Below are 25,605 nucleotides of genomic sequence, written 5' to 3' on the forward strand. Positions count from 1 at the left end.
AGTCCCTGCGCATGCGCGGTGTACTGGCACACATTGCGGCCGCTCCTCCTGCTCTATGGGCTAGGCCGAGAGCTGCCGCGATATGCGAGTATACTGCGAATGCGCACGGCAACTCGCACATCACAGTGTGTCTGCTCGTAGCAGTGGATTGCCGCTCCGAGCAGGCACCTGTAAAGACAGCATACAGCGGTCCTTCAGCTGTGGATCCGCAGCGTAATACGCACTGGGGGTTCTTTCGTGTGAACGTACCCCACAGTCTCCTTATTCACCATCCAGGCACAGGTGGCAGCTTCATTACACACTGCTGTCTCGGCCCAGACCATTTCCTTGGAGGAAGGAAATTTGGTGTCACATGTTTTTGGTGACGGCTTTCAGCGATAGACCTCAATTTGGGTATATTTAAAGGGGTACTCCACTGCTCAGCATTCAGAACAAAATGCTCCGAACGCTTAGGGCTGACACCGGGGGCTAGTGATGTTACGCCCCGCCCCCTCAATGCAAGTCTATGGGAGGGGGCGTGACTACCGTCACGCCCCCTCCCATAGACTTGCATTGAGGGTGCGGAGCCGTGACATCACAAGCCCCCAACAGCGGCTCTAAGCATTTGGAACATTTTGTTCCGAACGCTGAGCAGCGGAGTACCCCTTTAAGTGAGCCAGAAGAAGTGGTCACCGTGAAACATCATTGCTTTGTATTACTAAAACGCACCGGCCTGTTGTTGTCTGTCCCCGCGTCTCTTCGAATAAAAGAAATATTGGATGCATTGCTGCCAGTGTTTCTCTTCTTTTTAAAAAGTATTGGAACTAACCTAACAAAAAAAACACAATTAAACAAAAAAACTTGTGTGCATTACTTTTTTTTAAGCAATTTGGAATGTCCAGGTGCAGTTTTTAAGCACACCACACAAGGTGTTGTAAAGCCAGCAAAGCAAATTTGTCAGGGTGGACTGCATTGTGCAAAGAGCTGGCAGGAGCACAAAATATGTCCTATAATAATAGGTGTTATGGGTTTCAGATACACACACCTTCATATTAGGCAGCTATTCACCTGCACGTGGAGTAGGAGGGCAGTGGGTAAGTGCACACCCTTCTCCCCCAGAGCTGTCACCTGTGTGGGTAGTGGGAGGGCAGTAGGTAGGTGCACACCCCTCTCCCACAGAACTTTCACCTTAGTGTACTACCTGTGTGTGGAGTGGAAGGGGAGTAGGTAAGTGCACACCCCTCTCCTCCATGTAGAGCTGTCACCTTATTGTAATACCTGTGTGTGTAGTTGGAGGGCAGTAGGTAAGTGCACATCCCTCTACCCCAGAGCTGTCACCTTAGTGTACTACCTGTGTATGTGGTGGGAGGGTGGTAGGTAAGTGCACAACCCTCTCCCCCAGAGCTGTCACCTTAGTGTACTACATGTGTATGTGGTGGGAGGGTGGTAGGTAAGTGCACACCCCTCTCCCCTCAGAGCTGTCACGTTACTGTACTACCTGAGTGTGTAGTGGGAGAGCAGTAGGTAAGTGCACACGCCTCACCCACAGAATTGTTACCTTAGTGTACTACCTGTGTGTGTAGTGGGAGAGCAGTAGGTAAGTGCACACCCCTCTCCCACAGAACTTTTACCTTAGTGTACTACCTGTGTGTGTAGTGGGAGGGCAGCCGGTAAGTGTACACCCCTCTCCTCCATGTAGAGTTGTCACCTTAGTGTACTACCTGTGTGTGTAGTGGGGGGGCAGCAGGTAAGTGCACACCCCTCTCCTCCATGTAGAGCCAATACCTTAGTGTACTACCTGTGTGTAGTGGGAGGGCAGCAGGTAAGTGCACACCCCTCTCCTCCATGTAGAGCTGTCACCTTAGTGTACTACCTGTGTGTAGTGGGAGGGCAGCAGGTAAGTGCACACCCCTCTCCTCCATGTAGAGCCGTTACCTTAGTGTACTACCTGTGTGTAGTGGGAGGGCAGCAGGTAAGTGCACACCCCTCTCCTCCATGTAGAGCTGTCACCTTAGTGTACTACCTGTGTGTAGTGGGAGGGCAGCAGGTAAGTGCACACCCCTCTCCTCCATGTAGAGCTGTCACCTTAGTGTACTACCTGTGTGTAGTGGGAGGGCAGCCGGTAAGTGCACACCCCTCTCCTCCATGTAGAGCTGCCACCTTAGTGTACTACCTGTGTGTAGTGGGAGGGCAGCAGGTAAGTGCACACCCCTCTCCTCCATGTAGAGCTGTCACCTTAGTGTACTACCTGTGTGTAGTGGGAGGGCAGCAGGTAAGTGCACACCCCTCTCCTCCATGTAGAGCTGTCACCTTAGTGTACTACCTGTGTGTAGTGGGAGGGCAGCAGGTAAGTGCACACCCCTCTCCTCCATGTAGAGCTGTCACCTTAGTGTACTACCTGTGTGTAGTGGGAGGGCAGCAGGTAAGTGCACACCCCTCTCCTCCATGTAGAGCTGTCACCTTAGTGTACTACCTGTGTGTAGTGGGAGGGCAGCAGGTAAGTGCACACCCCTCTCCTCCATGTAGAGCTGTTACCTTAGTGTACTACCTGTGTGTAGTGGGAGGGCAGCAGGTAAGTGCACACCCCTCTCCTCCATGTAGAGCTGTCACCTTAGTGTACTACCTGTATGTAGTGGGAGGGCAGCCGGTAAGTGCACACCCCTCTCCCACACAATTGTTACCTTAGTGTACTACCTGTGTGTAGTGGGAGGGCAGCCGGTAAGTGCACACCCCTCTCCTCCATGTAGAGCTGTTACCTTAGTGTACTACCTGTGTGTAGTGGGAGGGCAGCCGGTAAGTGCACACCCCTCTCCTCCATGTAGAGCTGTTACCTTAGTGTACTACCTGTGTGTAGTGGGAGGGCAGCCGGTAAGTGCACACCCCTCTCCCACACAATTGTTACCTTAGTGTACTACCTGTGTGTAGTGGGAGGGCAGCAGGTAAGTGCACACCCCTCTCCTCCATGTAGAGCTGTTACCTTAGTGTACTACCTGTGTGTAGTGGGAGGGCAGCCGGTAAGTGCACATCCCTCTCCTCCATGTAGAGCTGTTACCTTAGTGTACTACCTGTGTGTAGTGGGAGGGCAGCCGGTAAGTGCACACCCCTCTCCTCCATGTAGAGCTGTTACCTTAGTGTACTACCTGTGTGTAGTGGGAGGGCAGCCGGTAAGTGCACACCCCTCTCCTCCATGTAGAGCTGTTACCTTAGTGTACTACCTGTGTGTAGTGGGAGGGCAGCAGGTAAGTGCACACCCCTCTCCTCCATGTAGAGCTGTCACCTTAGTGTACTACCTGTGTGTAGTGGGAGGGCAGCAGGTAAGTGCACACCCCTCTCCTCCATGTAGAGCTGTCACCTTAGTGTACTACCTGTGTGTAGTGGGAGGGCAGCCGGTAAGTGCACACCCCTCTCCTCCATGTAGAGCTGTCACCTTAGTGTACTACCTGTGTGTAGTGGGAGGGCAGCCGGTAAGTGCACACCCCTCTCCTCCATGTAGAGCTGTCACCTGTGACCACACCACAATGGTTCATGTCCTCCTGAGCAGGTGCACCTCCTGAGTCTTCCCGCCGTCTCTCTCAGTCACAATCACGGATCCCGCCACTATGATCACCGTGTTCTTTACCGCCCTCCCGGGGCTGCTGCTTCTCCCGCTGCTCATCAGCTTCATCTTCCCGTACATCTTCCAGGACATCGCCCACTTCATCACTGTGGTGCGCTACGGCATCAGGAATAGGAAGCACGTGAGGAAGACCCCGGCACACACAGTGGTGGACATCTTCCTGGAGCAGGTGGACAAGTCCCCGGATAAGCCGCTCATCATCTACCAGGAGGAGGTATACACTTACTCCGAGATAGACCGGCTCAGCAACCAGGCAGCCCGGGCTCTGCGCAAACATGCGGGGGTCAAGTCCGGGGACTGTGTGGCCATCTACATGAGCAATTCCCCTGCTTACATCTGGATCTGGCTGGGGGTGGCGAAACTCGGCTGTGCACTGTCCTGCCTGAATAGTAACATCAGGTCCCAGTCATTCCTGCATTGCTTCAGGTCCAGCGGGGCCAAGATCATCCTAGCAGAGCCAGGTAAGTAATAACCCCTCTCCCCACCTTGTTCCCTGTCTTCCTTCAGTTTAATAATGTCATTTCTGTTAGTCCTTTTAGCAGTGCTTCCCAAGCAGCGTGCCTCCAGCTGTTGCAAAACTACAACTTCCAGCATGTCCGGACAGCCGAAGGCTGTCCGGACATGCTGGAAGTTGTAGTTTTGCAACAGCTGGAGGCACACTGCTTGGGAAACACTCCCTTAAAGGTACAACGTTGCAGTTGAAAAATTCTACCATAATCTCAAATTTCGCATTACTTTTTCACAATTAGGCCATGTTCACACTGCAGAATTGCAGTCATTATTTACATCAGTATTTGTAAACAAAACCAGAAGTGGCTTCCATTCCTAGTTTTGGCTACAAATTTTGATTTAAAATACTGACCAAAATACTGCGCGTGAAAGTGGCCTTTAAGGGATATTCCAGCCTCAGCATGTTATCTTCTATTCAATAGATAGTTGATGATGTGCTGATCAGTGGGGGTCCGACCACTGCGACCCCCACCAATCACAAGAACACAGGTGAAATGGGGCACATGCACAGCCTCTATTCATTCTCTATGGGACTTCCCAACATTGCCAAGCTGAAGAATGGTCAGTGGGGGTGCCAGCCCTCAGACCCCCAACAATCAGCAGGTTATCTCCTTTCTACTAGATAGAGGAAAACTTTGGGAGATGGAAATACATCTTTAACCTCTTAAGGACCCAGCCATTTTACACCTTAGGACCCGGCCATTTTTTGCAATTCTGACCACTGTCACTTTAAACATGAATAACTCTGGAATGCTTTTAGTTATCATTCTGATTCCGAGATTGTTTTTTCGTGACATATTCTACTTTAACATAGTGGTAACATTTTTTGGTAACTTGCATCCTTTCTTGGTGAAAAATCCCCAAATTTTATGAAAAATTTGAAAATTTTGCATTTTTCTAACTTTGAAGCTTTCTGCTTGTAAGGAAAATGGATATTCAAAATATATTTTTTTTTAATTCACATATACAATATGTTTACTTTATGTTTGCATCCTAAAATTGACGTGTTTTTACTTTTGGAAGACACCAGAGGGCTTCAAAGTTCAGCAGCAATTTTCCAATTTTTCACAAAATTTCCAAACTCACTATTTTTCAGGGACCAGTTCAGGTTTGAAGTGGATTTGAAGGGTCTTCATCTTAGAAATACCCCACAAATGACCCCATTATAAAAACTGCACCCCCCAAAGTATTCAAAATGATATTCGGTCAGCCTTTTAACCCTTTAGGTGTTTCACAGGAATAGCAGCAAAGTGAAGGAGAAAATTCACAAGCTTCATTTTTTACACTCGCATGTTCTTGTAGACCTAATTTTTGAATTTTTTCAAGGGGTAAAAGGAGAAAATTTATACTTATATTTGTAGCCCAATTTCTCTCGAGTAAGGACATACCTCATATGTCTATGTAAAGTGTTTGGCGGGCGCAGTAGAGGGCTCAGAAGCGAAGGACAAGGGGATTTTGCAGAGTACGTTTTTCTGAAATGGTTTTTGGGGGGCATGTTGCATTTAGGAAGCCCCTATGGTGCCAGAAGAGCAAAAAAAACACATGCCATACCATTTTGGAAACAAGACCTCTTGAGGAACGTAACAAGGAATTAAGTGAGCCTTAATACCCAACATGTGTTTCACGACTTTTGCATATGTAAAAAAATAAAATAAAATTTTCACTAAAATGTGTGTTTCCCCCCCCAAATTTCACATTTTTGCAAGGTTGAATAGCAGAAAATACCCCCCAAAATTTGTAACCCCATCTCTTCTGAGTATGGAGGTACCCCATAAGTTGACCAGAAGTGCACTACGGGCGAACTACAATGCTCAGAAGAGAAGAAGTCATATTTGGCTTTTTGAGAGCAAATTTTGCTCGGGGGCATGTCGCATTTAGGAAACCCCTATGGTGCCAGGAGAGCAAAGAAACCCCCACATGGCATACCATTTTGGAAACTAGACCCCTTGAGGAATGTAACAAGGAATAAAGTGAGCCTTAATACCCCACAGGGGTTTCACGACTTTTGCATACGTAAAAAAAAAAAAAAAATTTCACTAAAATGTGTTTCCCCCCCAAATTTCACATTTTTGCAAGGGTTAATATCAAAAAATACCCCCCAAAATTTGTAACCCCATCTCTTCTGAGTATGGAGGTACCCCATAAGTTGACCTGAAGTTCACTACGGGCAAACTACAATGCTCCGAAGAGAAGGAGTCATATTTGGCTTTTTGAGAGCAAATTTTGCTCGGGGGGGGCATGTCGCATTTAGGAAGCCCCTATGGTGCCAGGACAGCAAAATAACCCCCACATGGCATACCATTTTGGAAACTAGACCCCTTGAGGAACGTAACAAGGGGTACAGTGAGCATTTACCCCCACTGGTGTCTGTCAGATATTTGGAACAGTGGGCTGTACGGAATTTTTAATTTGCACAGCCCACTGTTCCAAAGATCTGTCAGACACCAGTGGGGTGTAAATTCTCACTGCACCCCTCATTACATTCCGTGAGGGATGCAGTTTCCGAAATGGGGTCACATGTGGGGTTTTGTTTTTTTTGCGTTTGTCAAAACCGCTGTAACAAGCAGCCACCCCTGTGCAAATCACCTGAAATGTACATGGTGCACTGTCCCTTCTGGGCCTTGTTGTGCGCCCCAGAGCACTTTGCGCCCACATATGGGGTATCTCCGTAGTCGGGAGAAATTGCATTACAAATTTTGGGGGGCTTTTTTCCCTTTTACCTCTTGTCAAAATGAAAAGTATAAGGCAACACCAGCATGTTAGTGTAAACAATTTATTTTTTTACACTAACATGCTGGTGTAGACCCCAACTTTACCTTTTCATAAGGGGTGAAAGGAGAAAAAGCCCCCCAAAATTTGTTAGGCAATTTCTCCCGAGTACGGCGATACCCCATATGTGGCCCTAAGCTGTTGCCTTGAAATACGATAGGGCTCCAAAGTGAGAGCACCATGTGCATTTGAGGCCTGAATTAGGGATTTGCATAGGGGTGGACATAGGGGTAGTCTACGCCAGTGATTCCCAAACAGGGTGCCTCCAGCTGTTGCAAAACTCCCAGCATGCTTGGACAGTCAACGGCTGTCCAGCAATACTGGGAGTTGTTGTTTTGCAACAGCTGGAGGCTTCATTTTGGAAACAGTGGCGTACCAGACGTTTTTCATTTTTATTGGGGAGGGGGGCTGTGTAGGGGTATATGTATATGTAGTGTTTTTTTACTTTTTATTTTATTTTGTGGTAGTGTAGTGTTTTTAGGGTACAGTCACATGGGCGGGGGATTACAGTGAGTTTCCCGCTGCGAGTTTGAGCTGCCGCGCAAAATTTGCGCCTAGGGCTGTCTGGGCATGCTGGGAGTTGTAGTATACAGGGTCCCATTACAGCAATGCATGTCGCTTTACAGCGATGTGCATTGCTGTAAAGGGCCCGACCGTGGCTGAAGAGGAACTCGCCTATCGCTGCCGCCGTCTTCATCGCCGGGATCCGGGTCTTCAGGGACGAAGTAAGCAGCACTCCCCCATCCCCCGCCGCGTCCTCCGGTCTTCTTCCCGTCCTCTCCGGACTGCCAGGGGCCGGGCAGGGTGGGAGGAAGTAACCCAAACCCCCCCCCCCCCCCCCCCCGCGGTTACCGAAGAATCGCAGGGGATAGGAGGAGGTGGCAGGCTTGCCACCTCGCTCCTATACTCCAGCATGGTCCTGGCTGTCTGTGACAACCGGGATCATGCAAAATTACCGGGCGGTCGGGTCCCAGAGACCCGATCAGCCCGGTATCGCCGCAGATCGCAAGGGCGATTTCCCGACATGGCCCCCCTCGGCGTTTGCCCTGGATGCCTGCTGAAGCATTTCAGCAGGCATCCGGTTCCGATCTCTGCCCGGCGCGCGGCAGGGACCGGAAAACGCCAGGGCGTATGGATACGCCCTGGGTCCTTAATGCCCAGGGTGTGAGGGCGTATCTATACCCCCTTGGTCCTTAAGAGGTTAAAGGGGTACCCCGGTGGAAAACATTTTATTTTTTTATTTTTTTTAATCATCTGGTGCCAGATAGTTACACAGATTTGTAAATGACTTCTATTAAAAAATCTTTACCCTTCCAGTACTTTTTAGCATCTGTATGCCACAAAATTCTTTTCTTTTTAATTTATTTTTTGTCTTGTCCACAGTGCTCTCTGCTGACACTTTTTTATTATAAAAGTACAAAACTTATACAAAAACACAAAACAAGCTTAACCAGCAATAACATAAATTAAAAATACACTGGTACCAAAACAAAACCCTGCCTAACCGGCCTGCCCAGCTTTACAAGGACCTAAAATATGCCAACCCACCTAACTGAACCAAACAACGCACTCACACACATACTAAATAAACATAAAAAAAAGCACAACTTGGCTTATCAAAATATGAAAAAAAAATTTAGCACTACCTGGCTACAACTCAAAACCATCCATACGCGGGAAGCACAACGAGAAAACAGAACAGAAAATATAACAAGCACACCTCTACAAAAAAAAAAATAAAGAAATATAAAAGCACAACTTGGCTTAGCAAAATATAAACATAAAATTTAGCACTACCTGGCTACAAAAAATAAAAACAAAAATACACTATACCAAATAAACTACCAAATAAACTGAAATAAACCACGTAACAACATAACTGGTCCGACTGCCACAACTACTGTAATGCTATAATATAAAAAACAATATATAAACAATATACATAGAAAATCACCTGAACATAATAATATAGTATTTAACTAAAAATAAATATATACACTACAGAAAACCTACGAAAACAATAGAAAACACTACCAAAATCCCTACACTAAAACTGTACCCTCTCCCACACCACCCCTCCGGCACATGGGTCAGAGTCCATACTGTTCATACACAAAGTCCTGTCCCTAACTGACCCATGTCAGTTACCCAAAAGAAAAGCAAAACACCACCACCCACAAATACACCCTCCCCACCTAGCACTCCTCCCTACCAACTTACACACAAACATATACATACTAACATATACACACTGAACCACAACCACCTAAGGCCCAAGTTTGGTCACCTGTAAGCCCTTCTTACCATATCAGCTTAAAACAAAACAAAAAGCTAGCGTGCACATGCATTAGCCCACCGCCAGGAAGAAGGATGGCAGACTCGATACATGAAAATAATTTTAAACTCTTTCTCTAACTCCCCCCTACAATTTTCCCTAACTATATCCCTCCATTAAAACTGACCCTGCTCTCACCCTATCACTATCCCTATAACACTGCCCCTAACCAAAATAAAGGTACTCTACCTAAAAGGTCTAGTACCTAGGGCACATCAAAAGAAAAACCTCTCCACAGGAGAGAAGCCCTACTGGTACCAAGACTGCCATACTCCAAAGACCTGATCTTCCCAAGGTCACCGGTGATATTCCTACAGACCTCCACCTCGGAGAGGATTTTCTGTTGGGTCGACACTGAACACTGTGCGTTCCACGTGTAGTACCGAACCACTAAGCTAACTAAGAATAAAGTGCCCCGGTCTCGGCCACCCAAGTTCCTAAATGCCCCATAAGCCCACTCCGGGTAGGTAAGGCCGGCAAGTTGACTCCAGCCGATGGAAGCGCCCATCCGGTTGTAGACCCCTATATTAAAGGGACAATGAAGCAAGAAGTGGTCCATGCTTTCCAGCATGTCCCCACACTCTTCTCGGGGACATCCCTGATCATCAGAGTTCCTACACTTCAAATTGTCCCTCACATATAGCTTCCCCTGAAAGCAGTGCCAGGCCAAGTCCCAAAATTTCTGAGGGATCCTTTTCATGTTCAAAAGATACAACCCCACCCTCAGATCCCGACCTGGGCAGTCCCTGAGCGCCAGAGGCTTCTGGAAGTGGGTCAACAGAACCCGTTTGTCAAGGAACTGCCTTGACTGGGTCCTGATCTCCCACACTCCCAGACCCCACCGACGTAACGCCTTCAGAGTCGGGGTAGCATAAGCCGGAAGATATCCATGGGGCGTACGGAGGTAAGGCCGAAACCATTCCCTGCAGGAGAGTACCCACGGAGGAGCCCTCTCTTTCCAGAGGTTAGCGATGTTGGCTTTCAAGAAGGTGTTCGTAAAGAACACCACCGGGTTTACCATAGATAAACCCCATAGTCTCCTTGTGCGGTACGTAACCTCCCTCTTGACTAAGTTCATCCTGTTCCCCCATAACAGTTGGAAAAACAGGCTGTAGATCCTAGTATAGTAAGCCTCTGGCAAGACACATACACTGCCCAGATAGATAAACAAGGGGAGCAGGTACGATTTGATCAGGTGTACCCTTTCCCTGAGGGTCATAAACCAAACCTTCCACTGGTCCACCTTCTGAGCGGCATCCTAGAGCTTACCATCCCAGTTTTTGGAGGGATAATCATCCTGGCCAAATGTGATGCCTAAGACTTTTGCTGATTCTTGGGGCCCTTCCAGGGTGTCCGGGAGATCAAACGTGGGATCCCCTCCTCCCAGCCAGAGACTCTCACACTTATCCCGGTTGATCTTAGACCCGGATGCCTCTGAGTAGCGGTCCACCTCCGACATCACCACATCGACCTCCTCTCTCGAGGAGACGAAAATAGTGACATCGTCAGCGTACGCCACCACTCTCTGGGTGACAGCCGTCTCTGCCAGACTCATCCCGACTCCCGCCAATGGTCCGAAAACTCACCCTCCTAAGGAAGGGATCGATCGCGAACACATATAGGAGCGGGCTCAAAGGACAACCCTGACGGACTCCGGACCCCACCTCAAAAGAGCGGCCAGACCACCCGTTCACCAGCGGGAAACTCTCTGCCCCTGCATACAAGATCTTAAGCCAATTAACGTAAGTACTCGGTAAGCCATATCTCAGGAGGACGGACCAGAGGTACTCGTGGTTCACCCGATCAAATGCTTTGGCCTGATCCAAGGACAGCAACTACCCGTTCCAGAGACCTGCACTACTCCGCTCCACTGCCTAACTGACACTAAGGACAGCACTTAAGGTGCTTCGGCCTGGAACAGAGCAGTGTTGAGCCTCCGAAAGGAGCCGGGGTGCAAACTTCACCAGCCGATTAAACAGTATCTTGGCCAGAAGCTTCCTGTCCGTATTGAGAAGAGCTATGGGCCTCCAATTCTCAATACGGCTGGGATCTTTACCCTTTGAGAGAAGAATCAGGGCTGACCTCCTCATTGACTTCGGCAGAGTGCCCGAGGAGAGACATTCATTAAATACCTCAGTCAAGAGGGGAGCTAAAGATTCCTTAAAGGTCCTGTACCACTCGGATGTTAAGCCATTCGGACCTGGCGACTTCTTAGGGGCAAGCCCCTCGATCGCTAGTCTCACTTCCTCTTCCCTGATCTTTTCTGCCAAACACAGAGAGGGGTCTACCCCTGTCTCAGGAATGGTTTCAGCTAGGAAACCCGACATCACATCCCGATCCAGATCCTTCCTCCCCAAGAGGTGCGAGTAGAAGGATCTGACGACCTCCAAGATCCCTGATCTGGACCGATTCAGAGATCCTGTACTATCAATCAGTCCTGAAATGACTTTACTACTCACTGACATCTTGCAGTTTCTGTAAGGGTCGGGCGAGCGGTACCTCCCGTAATCCCTCTCAAAAACCAAAGCTGCGTGCCTATCGTACTGACACCTCATCAGCAAGGACTTCACTCTGGAGATATCCTCTCGGCTACCTCCATTCGAGACTAGAAGTTCGAGTTTCCTCCTCAGACCCTGTTACCGGCGATACCTGTTCAGGGACCTGAGGCTGGCGGAAGAACCCCGCAACCTGCTTCTTGAATATCTCCCACCACTCTGACTTACTACTACAAAGATCCAGTAAAGGTACCTGACTCTGAAGAAAATACTCAAAGGACTGTTTTACCTCCACTTCCTCCAGGAGGGACGAATTCAGCTTCCAATAACCTTTACCCATCCGAGGGGTCTCTGAAACATTCAGGGAAAACAAAATCATACAGTGATCGGAGAACTCCACCTCAACCACGGACACTGCGGAAGAGACGGCTTCCTCCTTTAAATAAAACCTATCTATCCTAGACCTGCGACTACCTTGATGATAGGTGAAACCCGTGTGGGCGTCCTCTAGGCGAGCTTCTCTAGCTATGCTAATCAGTGCCACACTATCGCAAGTCAGCGGACCATTGGAGCCTCTGCTATCTTGGGACCTCGTGACATTATTGAAGTCCCCTCCAAAGATCACTTGCCGACTCGTAAAAAAAAAAAGGGCTTAATCCTCATAAAGAGATCTTTACTGCCCCGCTTAGTTTGCGGGGCGTAGATGTTAATGAGCCGGAGCTCTTGACCCTTCATGAAGACATCTAAGATCAGGCACCTCCCCATTTCTAATTCAATAACCCGTCAGCATTCAACAGGAGCGGTAAAAAGAACCGCACCCCACTATACGGCTCTGCCGCAAGAGATCAGTGGGAGGGACCACGCCTCCACTCTCTTCTGGCTTTTACCAGAGAGGCTAGATTTGACAACCTGGTCTCTTGTAAAAAGAAAATGTCGGCTTCAACGCGGCCAAGAAAATCAAAGGCTGCAAATCTAGCCGTATCCGACTTTATGCTGGCACAATTAATAGATGCGTCAATGGGGTGAGTGCCGCCATACAGGGTGATTAAATTAGACGGCCACACCCTTTTTACTTTTTCTTTCCTTTCTTTCTGGTCCCCTCATCCCCCGAAGAAGATCAGAAGGCAGGACCGCTCTTTGATCTTTTTTTGGACTCGGATAGATCCATATTGTCCCCGTCTCCCTCCGGCCCCGGTCTAGCCCTGCCCTCCGAGGAAGGTGCTTCAACAGGACCGGGCCCAGTTCCCCCCCAGAGGCTCTTTCTTCCTAGGCACCCTGCCCTCACCTTCCCCCTCCAAGGAGGGGGAGGAGATGGTATCGAGGATGAGGTACCGGTTTGACAGGTCAATCAGAGGGGGGGGGGGCAGTCAGGCTTCCGTTTTGGAACTGGCCCGTAGTACAAGGAACAGAGGACTCTGACCTCGTCTTTCTCCCTTTCCTTTTTCCCTTATCTTTCTTTTTAGGCCTCTCCCCACTATCCTCATCCACACTTTCATAGTGGGAGGAATCAGAAGGGTCGGCCATATTGCCATCCTCTTTGCGCAGTCTCCTTATCTCCTCATCTAGCACGTTCTCCTCCAGGGCTTCAGCAGTTACAGGGCCAGCTTCAGGAGCAGGGGCTGAAGCTACCCCCGCCACCTGGGCACTCTCCAGCTCCCTACTCCTTCTACGATTTTCCTCCCGCCTTAGTTTGGCGGGGCCCTTTTTCCTCCTCACAAGCCCTGTTGCGCCCCCATCCCTACCCGTACCCTCCCCAGCCGAGGCAACTTCACAGCTCTTCACTTCACTAAGCGGAAGCGCCACCTGTGCCGGCTCAATGTAGCTGTCCTGGTTGGTGACACAGGGAGTAGAAACGGCACAGCATCCTCCTCTACCACCTGTACACTTTCCTCCACCTTCTCCTCCTCCTCCTCCTCCTTTACTCCATCCTCACCGCCACTACTCTCCCCATCATCCACCTCACCTGGGGATTTCATGGCGGCAAACCTCTTTGTTCTCCAGCTTCTCCCTGAAGAGACCGCTCCCCTCCAGGATCTCTGCTCTCCTCTCCTCCAGCTTTGTTATCTTTGCTTTCAGGGCTGTGATTTTCCTTTTAATCTCTGGCCTGTTTCTCTTAGACCCAGAGTTTGCCAGACTCTGAGTCCCACGCAGATCCTCTCTTGCCGACCTACACTCCTTACCGCACCGTTCATACTCCTCAAATCGTGCAGTCATACGGGAACAGTATGTGGAGCTGGACTCTTTGGGCCCTCTCTCAGCCCATGACTCCACACTTTTTCTCCTCACATTTCTTCCACCAGATCTCTGGCTGGCACCTGTTGCCGTGGAAGCAGAGCCTGCATTGCTGCAGACTCTGCTGGATCTTCTGCCTCTGGCCGGAACAATGGCTGTAGCAGTTTTCTCTCCACCCCCCGCCAACCTTGAAGAACAGGGAATGGAGGCCTGAGGCTCCATGCAGGAAAGCTCTCCCAGGGAGCCTGCCACACCCCTGGGAAAGGCTTGATGGAAAACGCTGCTAGTCTGGAGCTCAAAAGAGACACACCCGCTCGTTGCTCACACTGAACGGTTCTGGACTGCTGTGTTCAAAGGAATTGCTCTCTGCTGACACCTATGTCCATGTCAGGAACTGTCCAGAGCAGCATAGGTTTGCAAAGGGGATTTTCTCCTGCTCTGGACAGTTCCTGATACGGGCATCAGGTGTCAGCAGAGAGCACTGTGGACAAGACAAAAAAGAAATAAAAAAATGTTTTCCACCGCACCGTAGTACCCCTTTAAGACTAGGGCTTCTCTCCTATAGACCGTAGTGCAGTTTCCCAGTAATGCAAAAGAGTCTTATAATGTTGAATTTTTATGCAGTAATCACAAATGATGTATTTTTTCTCATAGGGTTATATTAACAATTCTATATTATGCATTTAGGATGTAATAAGATTTTACAATAACACTTAGAATTTTTTTGTTAGATTTAGTTAAAGTGTAACTCTAGACTCTAGTGAAGTCCTGGTGGCTGTTTCTATGCATGCATTATATTTAAAGCATCATAGTTATTATAAAAAGTGTTATAGTCATTACCCATGTGAAAGCTGCCTTAAAGGGATAGTTCATCAATAGGATCTTTTGACATGGCAATCAAATCTGACCACATTGATGTAGAGATACAGGGGCTTGCATATAAGACCCCTATGGGTGTTGACTTTTGATATGACCAATGAATTGGCCCAGAAAACCTGTGGTTGGAATACCCCTTTAAGGTACCTTCATATACTTGTAACTAGCAACGAGTTTTCTGATGTGGGAAATCCGCTACGAGTTATGCTACCATTCACTTTAACAAGTCCGCTGGCAGTCTGCAAATCTGCCATAATTGCGGACTGTCTACTAGCCCATACAAGTGGATGGTAGCGTAACTCACAGTGGATTTCCCGCAGCGGGAAACCCGTGGGTAGTTACAAGCGTATGAACATGCCCTCAAAGTGTAAGGCTAGGTTCAGACTACGGAATTTCCGACAGAAATTCAGTCGTAAAATTTCCGTCAGAAATTCCGCTTGCTAAAATGTCTAGTGTAGGGAATGGTTTTCCATTCACAAATTCACACTTCGGAATTTGAAGCAGAAAATCCGCTTAGTAAATCAGCTTAGAAATTTCCGCCTGAAGAAAAGCGGTGCTCTTTCTTCAGGCGGAATTCCTCGCGGAACACATTGCAGTCTATGGGTGACTGTAGTGTCCGCGCGGTCCTAGCGCCGACTTATTCAGTCGGCGCAGGCGGAACTCAGAATCTCCAGGCGGAAATTTTCTGCCTGGAGATTCCGTAGTCTGAACCTAGCCTAAGGGTCTATTCACATGGCAGAATTTCCGCTTGCGGAATTCTGCCTCAAATTAAAGCCCATAGACTTCCATGGGATTCCGCACTCCCATTCACACCGCAAGCGGAAATTCAGAAGTGTGAATGGGAGTGCGTAATCCCATAGAAGTCTAGGGGCTTTAATTTGAGGAGGAAATTCTGCCGTGTGACTAGACCCTTAGGACTCAAAGTCGAAGCTAGGACCGCTCAGACGTGCGCCGTCTCCATTGATGGCAATGCACATCTGAGGAGTGAATTCCACTGAAAGAATGAGCACCTTTATTTGTGCAGCACAGTCCGAAATTTGAATTTTTTCTGGGGAAATTCTGCTGTGTGCATAGTGCTTCAGAATCCCATGGCTGCAACGGAATTGAGACATTTTATTATGGATTCCACTTGGAAAATCTGTATTCTGAAAGGGCCCTATCTGTCATTTCAGAAAACTTTTGACATATCATAGAGACATGTGAAAAATTTTCAATGGTGGAAGTCCAAGTGAGGAGACCCCACCGATTGATAAAACAAGGGGGAGAAGTGTGACTGAGAACAATTTCCTTTCGCTGTCTCGGCCCATAAACTTTTTATGGAGCTCATCTTCAGCATTGTCTCACCACCTGGACCCCCACTGATGAAAACTATTGCATGTCTCTATTAAGTTTTTTTATTTTAAAGTGCCCCAAATGTATTAAAATGACAAACGGGCAGTTACTTACCTCTGTGATCCCACACTGATCCCTCATTCAGGATCTTGTTGGCACCCTGGTCTATCTTTTGGAGAGGAGATTACATAACCATCAGAGCCAATCAGCAGCCTCAGTGGCCACGTGCTGTATTCTAAGCTTCCATCACTGAGCAATAAAGCCCGAATTATGGCATGGGACTGCTGAGGCCACTCCAAAAGGAAGATCTGAGAAGGGAGTAACTGCCAGTATGCTATTTGAATGCATACTTACAAAAAAAAAAAAAAAAAACCTGGATCAACCCTTAGTACTCTGGTTAAAAAAAAAAAAAAAAAAAGTTTCAATCAACTGGTGCCGGAAAGTTAAACAGATTTGTAAATTACTTCTATTAAAAATTCTTAATCCTTCCAGTACTTATTAGCGAATGTATACTACAGAGGAAATTCTTTTCTTTTTGGATTTCTTTTCTGTCACAACCACAGTGCTCTCTGCTGACGCCTCTGTCCATTTTAGGAACTGTGGTCGTGACAGAAAAGGAATCCAAAAAGAAAAGAATTTCCTCTGTAGTATACATTTGCTAATAAGTACTGGAAGGATTAAGAATTTTAATAGAAGTAATTTACACATCTGTTTAACTTTCTGGCATCAGTTGAAAAAAAAATAAAAATAAGTTTTCCACCGGAGTACCCCTCTAAAGTAAAGTTAGCTATGTGTCTACCTCTTAATATATAACAACCAATAATGATTGCTGATTCCAGAGCACCAAAAGAGTCATATTAGGAAAATGTACAGAACAGTGTTTGGGGTCATTAATTTGCAGACTATAGGTGAAATTATATTAAAATAAATAAAAAAAAAACTGCAAAAGTCAGCAGTGGATCAATCTGTTGTGCAAGTGGTCGTCCGGACTGCCAATGCTGATACAATAAAAAAAAAAAAAAAAAAGGCCACATCAATAAACAGGAGACTCCGGTTTGTTGTGCAAAAAGAGCTTTTAGAATTTATTGGTTCCCAGGAATTAACATGCAATGTTTAAGCGACATGTTAGCCTTTATAATGCTTGATAAAGATTAACATATATCCGAAACATCACATGTTCTTTTCTGGGAACCAATAAATTCTAAAAGCTCTTTTTGCACAAGATACCGGAGTCTCCTGTTTAGTGATGTGGTCTCTTCCATTTTTAGGTATAAATTATAGCTAATTCAATAATTGTGCAAAAATGTGCAAATTTTTTATGCCGCTTGATAGCTTCCCCCAATGCGTTTTACAGTAGAATGTGCCAAGGTGTGCCTATTTTTGTTGCAATTGATTCCATAGTTGGCAAAATGCACATGGAAAATCAGTGGCAACATGCCTGACCAAGAAACCTAGGTGTTTTCAAAGGTTACTCATAATCCTTCCAGTTGGCCAATACAACCGTATCACTTTAACAACAAATCTTCCTCCATAGTCAATATGTAATCCTTTATTTCCCATGTGGGGTAGTTGTGGGGGAATTAAAGGGGTATTCCGGGCAAAAATTTTTTATCCCCTATCCAAAGGATAGGGGATAAGATGTCTGATCGCGGGGGGCCCGCTGCTGAGACCCCCCCCCCCCCCCCCCCACGATCTCCCTGCAGCACCCATATTCTATGCGGGTTCTGAATCTCCAGTTCCGGAAACCTCCGGGACTGGGGACGTGATGTCACGCCACGCCCCCTCCATTCATGTCTATGGGAGGGGGCGTGATGGCCATCACGGGTCTCAGCAGCGGGCCCCCGCAATCAGACATCTTATCCCCTACCCTTTGGATAGGGGATAATATGTTTTTGCCCGGAATACCCCTTTAAACACTGCAGTTCCCTGTAGTTGGACACATGGATTTGGGAAACCCCAAGTATTTGCCTAAAATGAATCTGATCTTTGAAAATTTCAATCTGTATATAATTGTTTGCTATATTTCAGTTTTGATTCATTCAATTAGTCAGTGGCCATAAGCAATGTTATTTGAGGTGTTGGACTACGTATGTCATAAGTGGACCCCCAGAAACTATTCTTGCAGGTGTACATGCTAAAATCATACAATTCATAGTAAAGTGTATACTTAGGCTATGTCAGTGGCTAGACAGTGGAATGTCCGCATGGAAAATATCCGTACAGACATTCCAAGAATCCACTTGTCTATTCTTTCTGCGGACTCTGGAATTGAGATTTTCATGGCAGAACAGATGCCGTGGAAATTCCGCCCTATGCACAGTACAGCAGAACCACATTTAATTCAATGGGACTCTTCTGCAGTGGAATGTCCATGCAGAATTCCGCATAAGAATAGCCTTAGGCCATGTTCACAATGCGGAATTTCTGAGCTGAATCCACAGGAAAAATTTACCTCTAAAATTCCACTGCAGCAGAGTCCCATTGATTTCATAAGTGGGTTAAGATCAGACTTGATAGTAAATTATGTGCAGCTCTGATGTGTTTTCAAAATGCAGGGGATTTTTTTTTTGTATTTTTTTTTTAATGAGAAATATTGGCATGAGCTGGAAATAATTTGACCTTTGATCACAATTGAAGTGTTTTATGTGCCTCTTTATGAAAACTGGAGGCAAAACAAAGTTACTCTAGCACTCACAGCAATCCATAGGCATCATATTTCCAATAGTGCCCAGATACAGTTTTGTGCATGAACCCTTAAGACACATAAAGGGGTACTCTGGTGAAAAACTATTTTTTTTCATATCAACTGGTGCAAGAAAGTTAAATAGATTTGTATATTACTTCTATTTAAAAACCTTAATCCTTCCAGTACTTATCAGCTGTTGTATGCTACAGAGGAAGTTCAGTTGTTCTTTTCTGTCTGACCACAGTGCTCTCTTCTGACACCTCTGTCTGTTTCAGGAACTGTCCAGAGTAGGAGCAAATCCCCATAGCAAACCTCTCCTGCTCCGGTCAGTTCCTGACATGGACAGAGGTGTCAGCAGAGAGCACGGTGGTCAGACTGGAAAGAACAACTCAACTTCCTCTGGAACCACCAGCAGCTGAGAAGTACTGGAAGGGTTAAGATTTTTTTAATAGAAGTAATTTACAAATCTGTTTAAAGGGTACCTCTCATCAAAAAAGCTTTTGATATATTATAGATTAATGTATGCAGAATAACTTCACAATTGCATGTTATTAAAAAATATGCTTCTTTCTATTAAATTTTCCACTTTGAAGAAATGACCACTAGGGGTCTCCCTACCAGTCCTGGCAGCAAGCATTTCAGACTCATGCTGGAGTCCTAAACACTACGAGCTGCCAGTCTGCTTTGTTCACAAAGGAGAACACTCAGAGCTGCCAGCCTGCTTTGTTCACAGCCTGTTTGGATGTTTAGGACTCCAGCATGAGTCAGAAATGCTTGTGACAGGACTGATCGGGAAAAATACAATAGAAAGAAGCATATTTTTCATTAACATGCTATTGGAAAGTTATTCAACATTCATTAATCTAAAATATATCAAAAGTTTATTTGATGAGAGGTACCCTTTAACTTTCTGTCACTAGTTGATTTGGAAAATTGTTTTCCACTGGAGCACCCCTTTAACACATTTGCCAAAAAGTATTTATTAAAGTTTACATTCATGAATATAAGAAAAAGAACGGTGTTATTTATTGCTGTGCAATGTGTAAGGAAATGGTTATTATTCACCACTCAGCAACATGATAATAGTGGTAACCGGAGCCCTGTAATGGCAGCTAATTAAAATCTCTGCCCCCAGACTACATAGAGTCCTACGGGATCAAGGAACCTGGGACATTTTACCTGTTTATCCCCTTAGCTGCCATCGGAGAGCTGTTGTCAGACTGACTAACACAGCAAATATTTGCTTGCAGTAAGGTATCTGGCTACGAAAAATGTGCGAAGCCTTAGATCAGTTTTTGGGGTACACCTGACACACACTATAGAGAGCAGAGGGAATTTTCTTGTCTAGTTTATTTGACCTGTCTATTGAATGGTGCCCGGCGCCTCGCTGGTTTAACCCTCAATACTCCTGACTCCCCCTGGAATTATTTACTTTGCTGCTTTCTGGGAACTGTCTTTTCTTGCTACCTCACCGTTCCAGTACTTCTTGCATTCTTTTGTTCTAAAAGTTTGAGATTTGTTGATGGAGCCCTTGTGACTCTCTGTATTGGACAAATGTCTTGGTGTAATATCTAATATTTTGAGGGAAACTGACAGAGGGATCAATTGTTGATCACATGTACAATAAATGATACATTCACCATACATAACATGACAGCATAATATATAGCACTGGTTCACTAATGGTGCATTCACACCACGTTTTTCAATACAGTTCCTGTATCAGGTTTTTGATGAAAAACGGATTCCTCAAAACCTGACGAAACTGTATCAAAAAGTGTGTGCAAATTTTAACCCATATATGGTTGAAAACTGTATACTGTTTGAAAAATGATGTCCGGTTGCATCCGTTTTTTAAGAAAAAAAAGTATACGTTTTTAACTTTTCACTCCATTTTGAATAAAGTTTCACTTGTTTGATTGAAATTCCAAGAAAAAAAACTGTGCAAAGTCAAAAACCGTTTGGCGAAAACCGGATGGAACCGTACGCACACACAGTTCTGTACGGTTCCCATTGACTCCCATGTTTTAAAAAAACGTATACGGTTTAATACAGTTTTTCCCCCAGACCAAGAAATGTGGTAGACTACAGTTTTGGATACGGGTAAAAAACTGGACAAAACCGTATAAGATGCAAAACGGACAAAACCGGATGATGCGTTTGACATAGAGTTTACAATGTTAAGTCAATGCATACAGTTTTCTATACAGTCCCATACGGTTTTTAACTTGAAACTGTATACGGGAACTGTATAACAAAATCGTGGTGTGCATGCACCCTAAGCTATAAATCATACTACATGCTACACTTGTAGCAAAAATGTTTTAAAAACTACAGTATCAAACAACGAAGCATTGGGGAATGCCAAAGGGGAAGTTGATTGGGAAAATGGGGTTTGGAGGGGAGATCATAGGCCTGAAGCTTTATTGAAAGACAAAGACAAACAAAGGGAGAACAGGGAAGGAGAGGGGTTTTAGTTCTCTTCTTCATTGACACCTGGACTGTCCATGATGGAATAGTCTTTTAGCAGGATATCCCAACATATAGCACAATCTTGCAATATGCAAATAAACTATTAACTGCAATAGAGGTGGGGTCCGAGACTATCTGCACCTCTGAAGCCATGTTCTGGGTCCTGTTCATGCCGCCTCACTTATCGTTAAGAGTTAACCTGCATGTTGCAAGATTGCGCTATATCTTGGGAACGGCTGAATGGATTGGGGTAACGAATAAATAGTTTTACTCAGAATCGCCAACAATAAAAACCTGTATATTTAGGTTAATGGGGTTATCCATCTCTCGGTTTACCTTTAAGCATATAGACCACACCCACTGTCCGGTAAGCCACACCTCCTCATCAAGCATGGTGCAAACATGTCTAAAACACATGGAAAATGTGGTGCACACCAGATTACACCAGATTTTCGGGGCAGGCAGATTTTACTAACTTTCCATGTCCCATCACATTGTGGCTGCAATGCAGCTGGATTCCACTTTATTTGGAAAACTGCCCCTGGAGTTTTTGAGCCAATGCCAGAAGTGTATGCAAAAGGCATGGGAAATATTAAAGACAGTTTTGGCTCACAGCGTTCCAAAACTGTCTAGTGCATTTCCAGCCTTAGGGCTTTATTTACAGCTCATGCTGCCCTAGGCACATGGACTGAATACATCCCATTAGGGTATGTTTACACTTACTCCACTGCACTTTTGGTCAATGTAAATAACTAAAATCTGCAGTATAAAATCCACAGCATAAAATCTGCAGTGAATTAAGCACATGTAAACACACCCTAAAGGCTCCTTCACACGGACGGATCCGCAGTGTATTTTACGCTGCGGATCCGCTGACAATGAACCCTACAGTGTTGCCTCCATCTGTGCCTGCTCATAGCAGCAATCCTTCGCTATGAGCAAACACGCTGCGATGTCCAGTATACTTGCACACATTGTGACCTGCTCTCGGCCTAGCTACGAGCAGGCACAGATGGAGGAGGCAACACTTTAGGGTCCATCGTCGGTGGATCTGGAGCATAAAATACGCTGCAGATCCGTCTGTGTGAACGAGCCCTTATAGTAATTCCCCATGTGTTGGAGTTTTACATGTAGATCTGCAGCAATGGATCTCACTCCTATAGGGCTCGTTCACACTGCAGACATTTAGCTTGCAGAGTCCAACTGGCTGAATGTCTCCTTGCAGCTGGCTGGCTCCCCCACAAAATCATAGGTGGTAGGACCGCGCGGACATGCACCGTCTCATAGGTCTTCGCTGGAATTCCCCCCAAAGAATAAACATGTTAATTCTTTGGGTGGATGTACTTTCTGCCACCAGAATTTCATTGTGGCAGTTTCACGGTCTGAACAGAGCAGCAGAATCTCATTGAAAATAATGGGATGCTGCTGCAAGTGGATTTCTGCAGCAGAATTCTGCCGGTGGATATGTCTGCAGTGTGGACGAGAAAATACACAAGTGGTGAAATCCATCACAAATCCATAACATAATTAAATGCTGCTGCTCCAAATCTGCAGGTAAATTTATGTCTACAAAACATTCAGAAAAATTTAGTTTATTCACAATTGATTCAAGAATAAAACATCTGCTAGTTTCCATATAGTTTAATTTTCCATCCGTAATTATTTTGGACATAAAATCGAGTGCAAGTGGCTGTTTCAGCAGTCAAACACATGTCAAAAAGTCTTTAAAAATGCTAAAAATATTGGTGTACCATTTTGTTCCAGTTTTAAGGGCCTAGATACTGTGAAAGGCCAGTAAAAAATACACACCAGCTGGTGTTGTAGACAAATACTGTTTTAAGCGTACTGGAGCACATTGTATTCCCCTCATAAGTGCATACCACATACGTACATTACATCTTAATGGTGTACCATTTTGTTCCCGTTAAAGTCTTAAGGGCTTAGATACTGTGAAAGGCCAGCCAAACGTACACACCTGCTGGTGTTGTAGACAAATACTGTTTTAAGCTTAGTGGAGCGTATTGTACTCCCCTCATATATGCACTGGCACAAGCATGTCAGGCAGAGAAGTGCCAGGACATGCACAGAGGAGTGGCAGAGGCCTAAATTCATCAGGCAGAGGTCAAAGCAGACTAGGGGTGAGTGGCGGCAGGAGTCGCAGCAAGAGGCCTGAGCTCCTGGTATCAGCTAGCAGTCGTGTCTTGACCAGCAACCCATCTGCCGTCATCGATTGGTTAACACGGTCATCCACTTCATCACAAGTGACATCTGACACCCCCAGTCAACAGTCGGTAGTTCCTCAGACACAACCTTCAGTTGGCATGGCCCAGGAGCAGTCCCTGTCCTCCCATTGCCTCTGTCCAATGCTATTCCCTCCCCCACAGAAGTATCTTATGCTGTGGGTTCAGTTACACTATTTAGTGAGGATGATCTACTAGAGGACAGTCAGCAGCTACTGCCCAGCCAAGAGGTGGAGGAGACCTCCGCTGCTTCCTCCGCTAGGCGGGCAAGTAGTGATGAGGAGGGTGAAGTGGGAGGTGGTGTTGTGAGCATTCAGGCTCCTGAAGCAGACACTGTTGAGGAACTTGAGGAGGACATCAGTGACATGTAGACACAACTCGATGATGATGAACCCAATCGCAATTGGGAGCCGGGTGCAGAAGGGGCTTCATCATCATTAGGAGAAGAGGTTTGCAGGTTGCCCGTGAGGCAGCAGCTTAGTTAGCAAGGTGGTAGCATGGTTGGCAATCAGTATGGTGGCAGAAGGGGAAAGCCTGGAGCCAAATGTGCTTAGGGTAGACCACCTGCTTTGCGGCAAATCTCAGTGCCCCTCCAGCATACCATGTGTTCAGGGAACGGTGGTGTCACGCTGTTCTTTACACGGTTTGCCTTGGTGAACGGAGTCCCACAGAGGAGAAACTGCTAAAAGTCATTCATCAAGAAATCGAATCATGGCTTACTCCATGAAAAACTGGAGATGGGAACCATAGTGAAAGACAACGGGAAGAACATTTGGTCTGCACTGCAACAAGGAAGCCTGGTTGTCAAGCGGTTCCTGAAGTGTTACCCCCATCTGCAAGACATCCTAACTATGGGAAGGAAACTTTGCATGCACTTCAGCTACTTGTACACCGCAAAGCACATCCTCCTTGAGCTGCAGCATCAGAAGGTATCCCCCAACATAGTCTGATTTGCAATGTTTCAACACATTGGAATTCCACCCTCCATATGTTGGACCGACTATACGAACAGAGAAAAGCCATCACCGATTTCTTGATGATCCAAGCGGATAGGGGGACTCCCCTGTGTAACTTCAATGTCAACCAGTGGCAGCTCATAAATGACACCTAGCGACGCCTCTGATGTGCATGTCATACTGAATAACAGTATTAATTCACTAAACCAGCACATGCCCTATGCAAGATACAGCAAGGCAAAGTGTTCTACACCCCTATTGGGGCTCTCTGTAGGCCAGAAATAGCTATTTTTAATAGTGATTCGCCGCGAATAAATTCGTACCGAAACAATTTTTTTGCATAATTCGGCGAATCGGCCAAATTGAATCTTTCTAAAATTCGCTCATTTCTACCGGATACACTAGAATGACCTATTTGATCTTAAGTGATTAGCTGTAAGATACCGTATTTCTGATGAAGCGTGCTGACGCACGCGCAACAGCTGTTACCCGGCTCATTTCTGACTAGCTGCGTCCCTGGAAGATTTGTCCGTGTATACTGTTACTATGCACCGTTGAAATAAAGGATCCGTGACACTGTCTTCCCGGCAAGTGATGCCCTTCATTTCTTCTTGGTTTTGAAAATGCCTTATTTATCAGCGTATAACACGCACTGGCGTATAACACACACTGGCATATAACACTCACCCTCATTTTAACAGGAAAATCTGAGGGGAAAAAAGAATAAATGTAAAATTGATGACTTGGAAGCTCTAAACTAAATGCCTCATCATCCCCCCCCCCCCCCCCAACTTTGAATCCCCCTGTTCCTCATCTTTGGTCCAACCTCCCCCTCCCCCCCAGTGCCACATTTAACCCCCACTCATTATTCCCCCTTCTCATTATTTTCCCCTGCTTTTTATATTTTATATATTCGCTCCAGCAGGCTCAGGTCAGGCAGCGGGTCTTCCGGGCTGTGCGGCCAGTGAAGAATGATGACTGACGTCTCCTGCTGGCTCCTCTGCACGGCGTCGGGGACATCACTCATCATGCCCTGCAACCGCCACTGGTCGGAGTGTCTGCATCGCTAGCTGCTTGTTCAGGCTACTTTTGAACAATCACCAGCGG

General features: G+C 46.2%; 1 protein-coding gene across 1 annotated transcript in view; it reads left to right on the top strand.

The window, feature by feature from the left end:
• The first annotated feature begins 3,447 nt into the window (after positions 1 to 3,447).
• The window catches only part of SLC27A2 (solute carrier family 27 member 2), a 77,390-nt gene continuing 55,232 nt past the window's right edge, over positions 3,448 to 25,605 (top strand). The window contains exon 1 of the mRNA XM_056569272.1: positions 3,448 to 4,056. Within this exon, the coding sequence (XP_056425247.1) occupies positions 3,579 to 4,056 (478 nt within the window). The 5' untranslated portion in view covers positions 3,448 to 3,578. The remainder of the gene's footprint in view (positions 4,057 to 25,605) is intronic.

This window comes from Hyla sarda, chromosome 4 (assembly GCF_029499605.1).
Source record: "Hyla sarda isolate aHylSar1 chromosome 4, aHylSar1.hap1, whole genome shotgun sequence".
Taxonomy (NCBI): Eukaryota; Metazoa; Chordata; class Amphibia; order Anura; family Hylidae; genus Hyla; species Hyla sarda.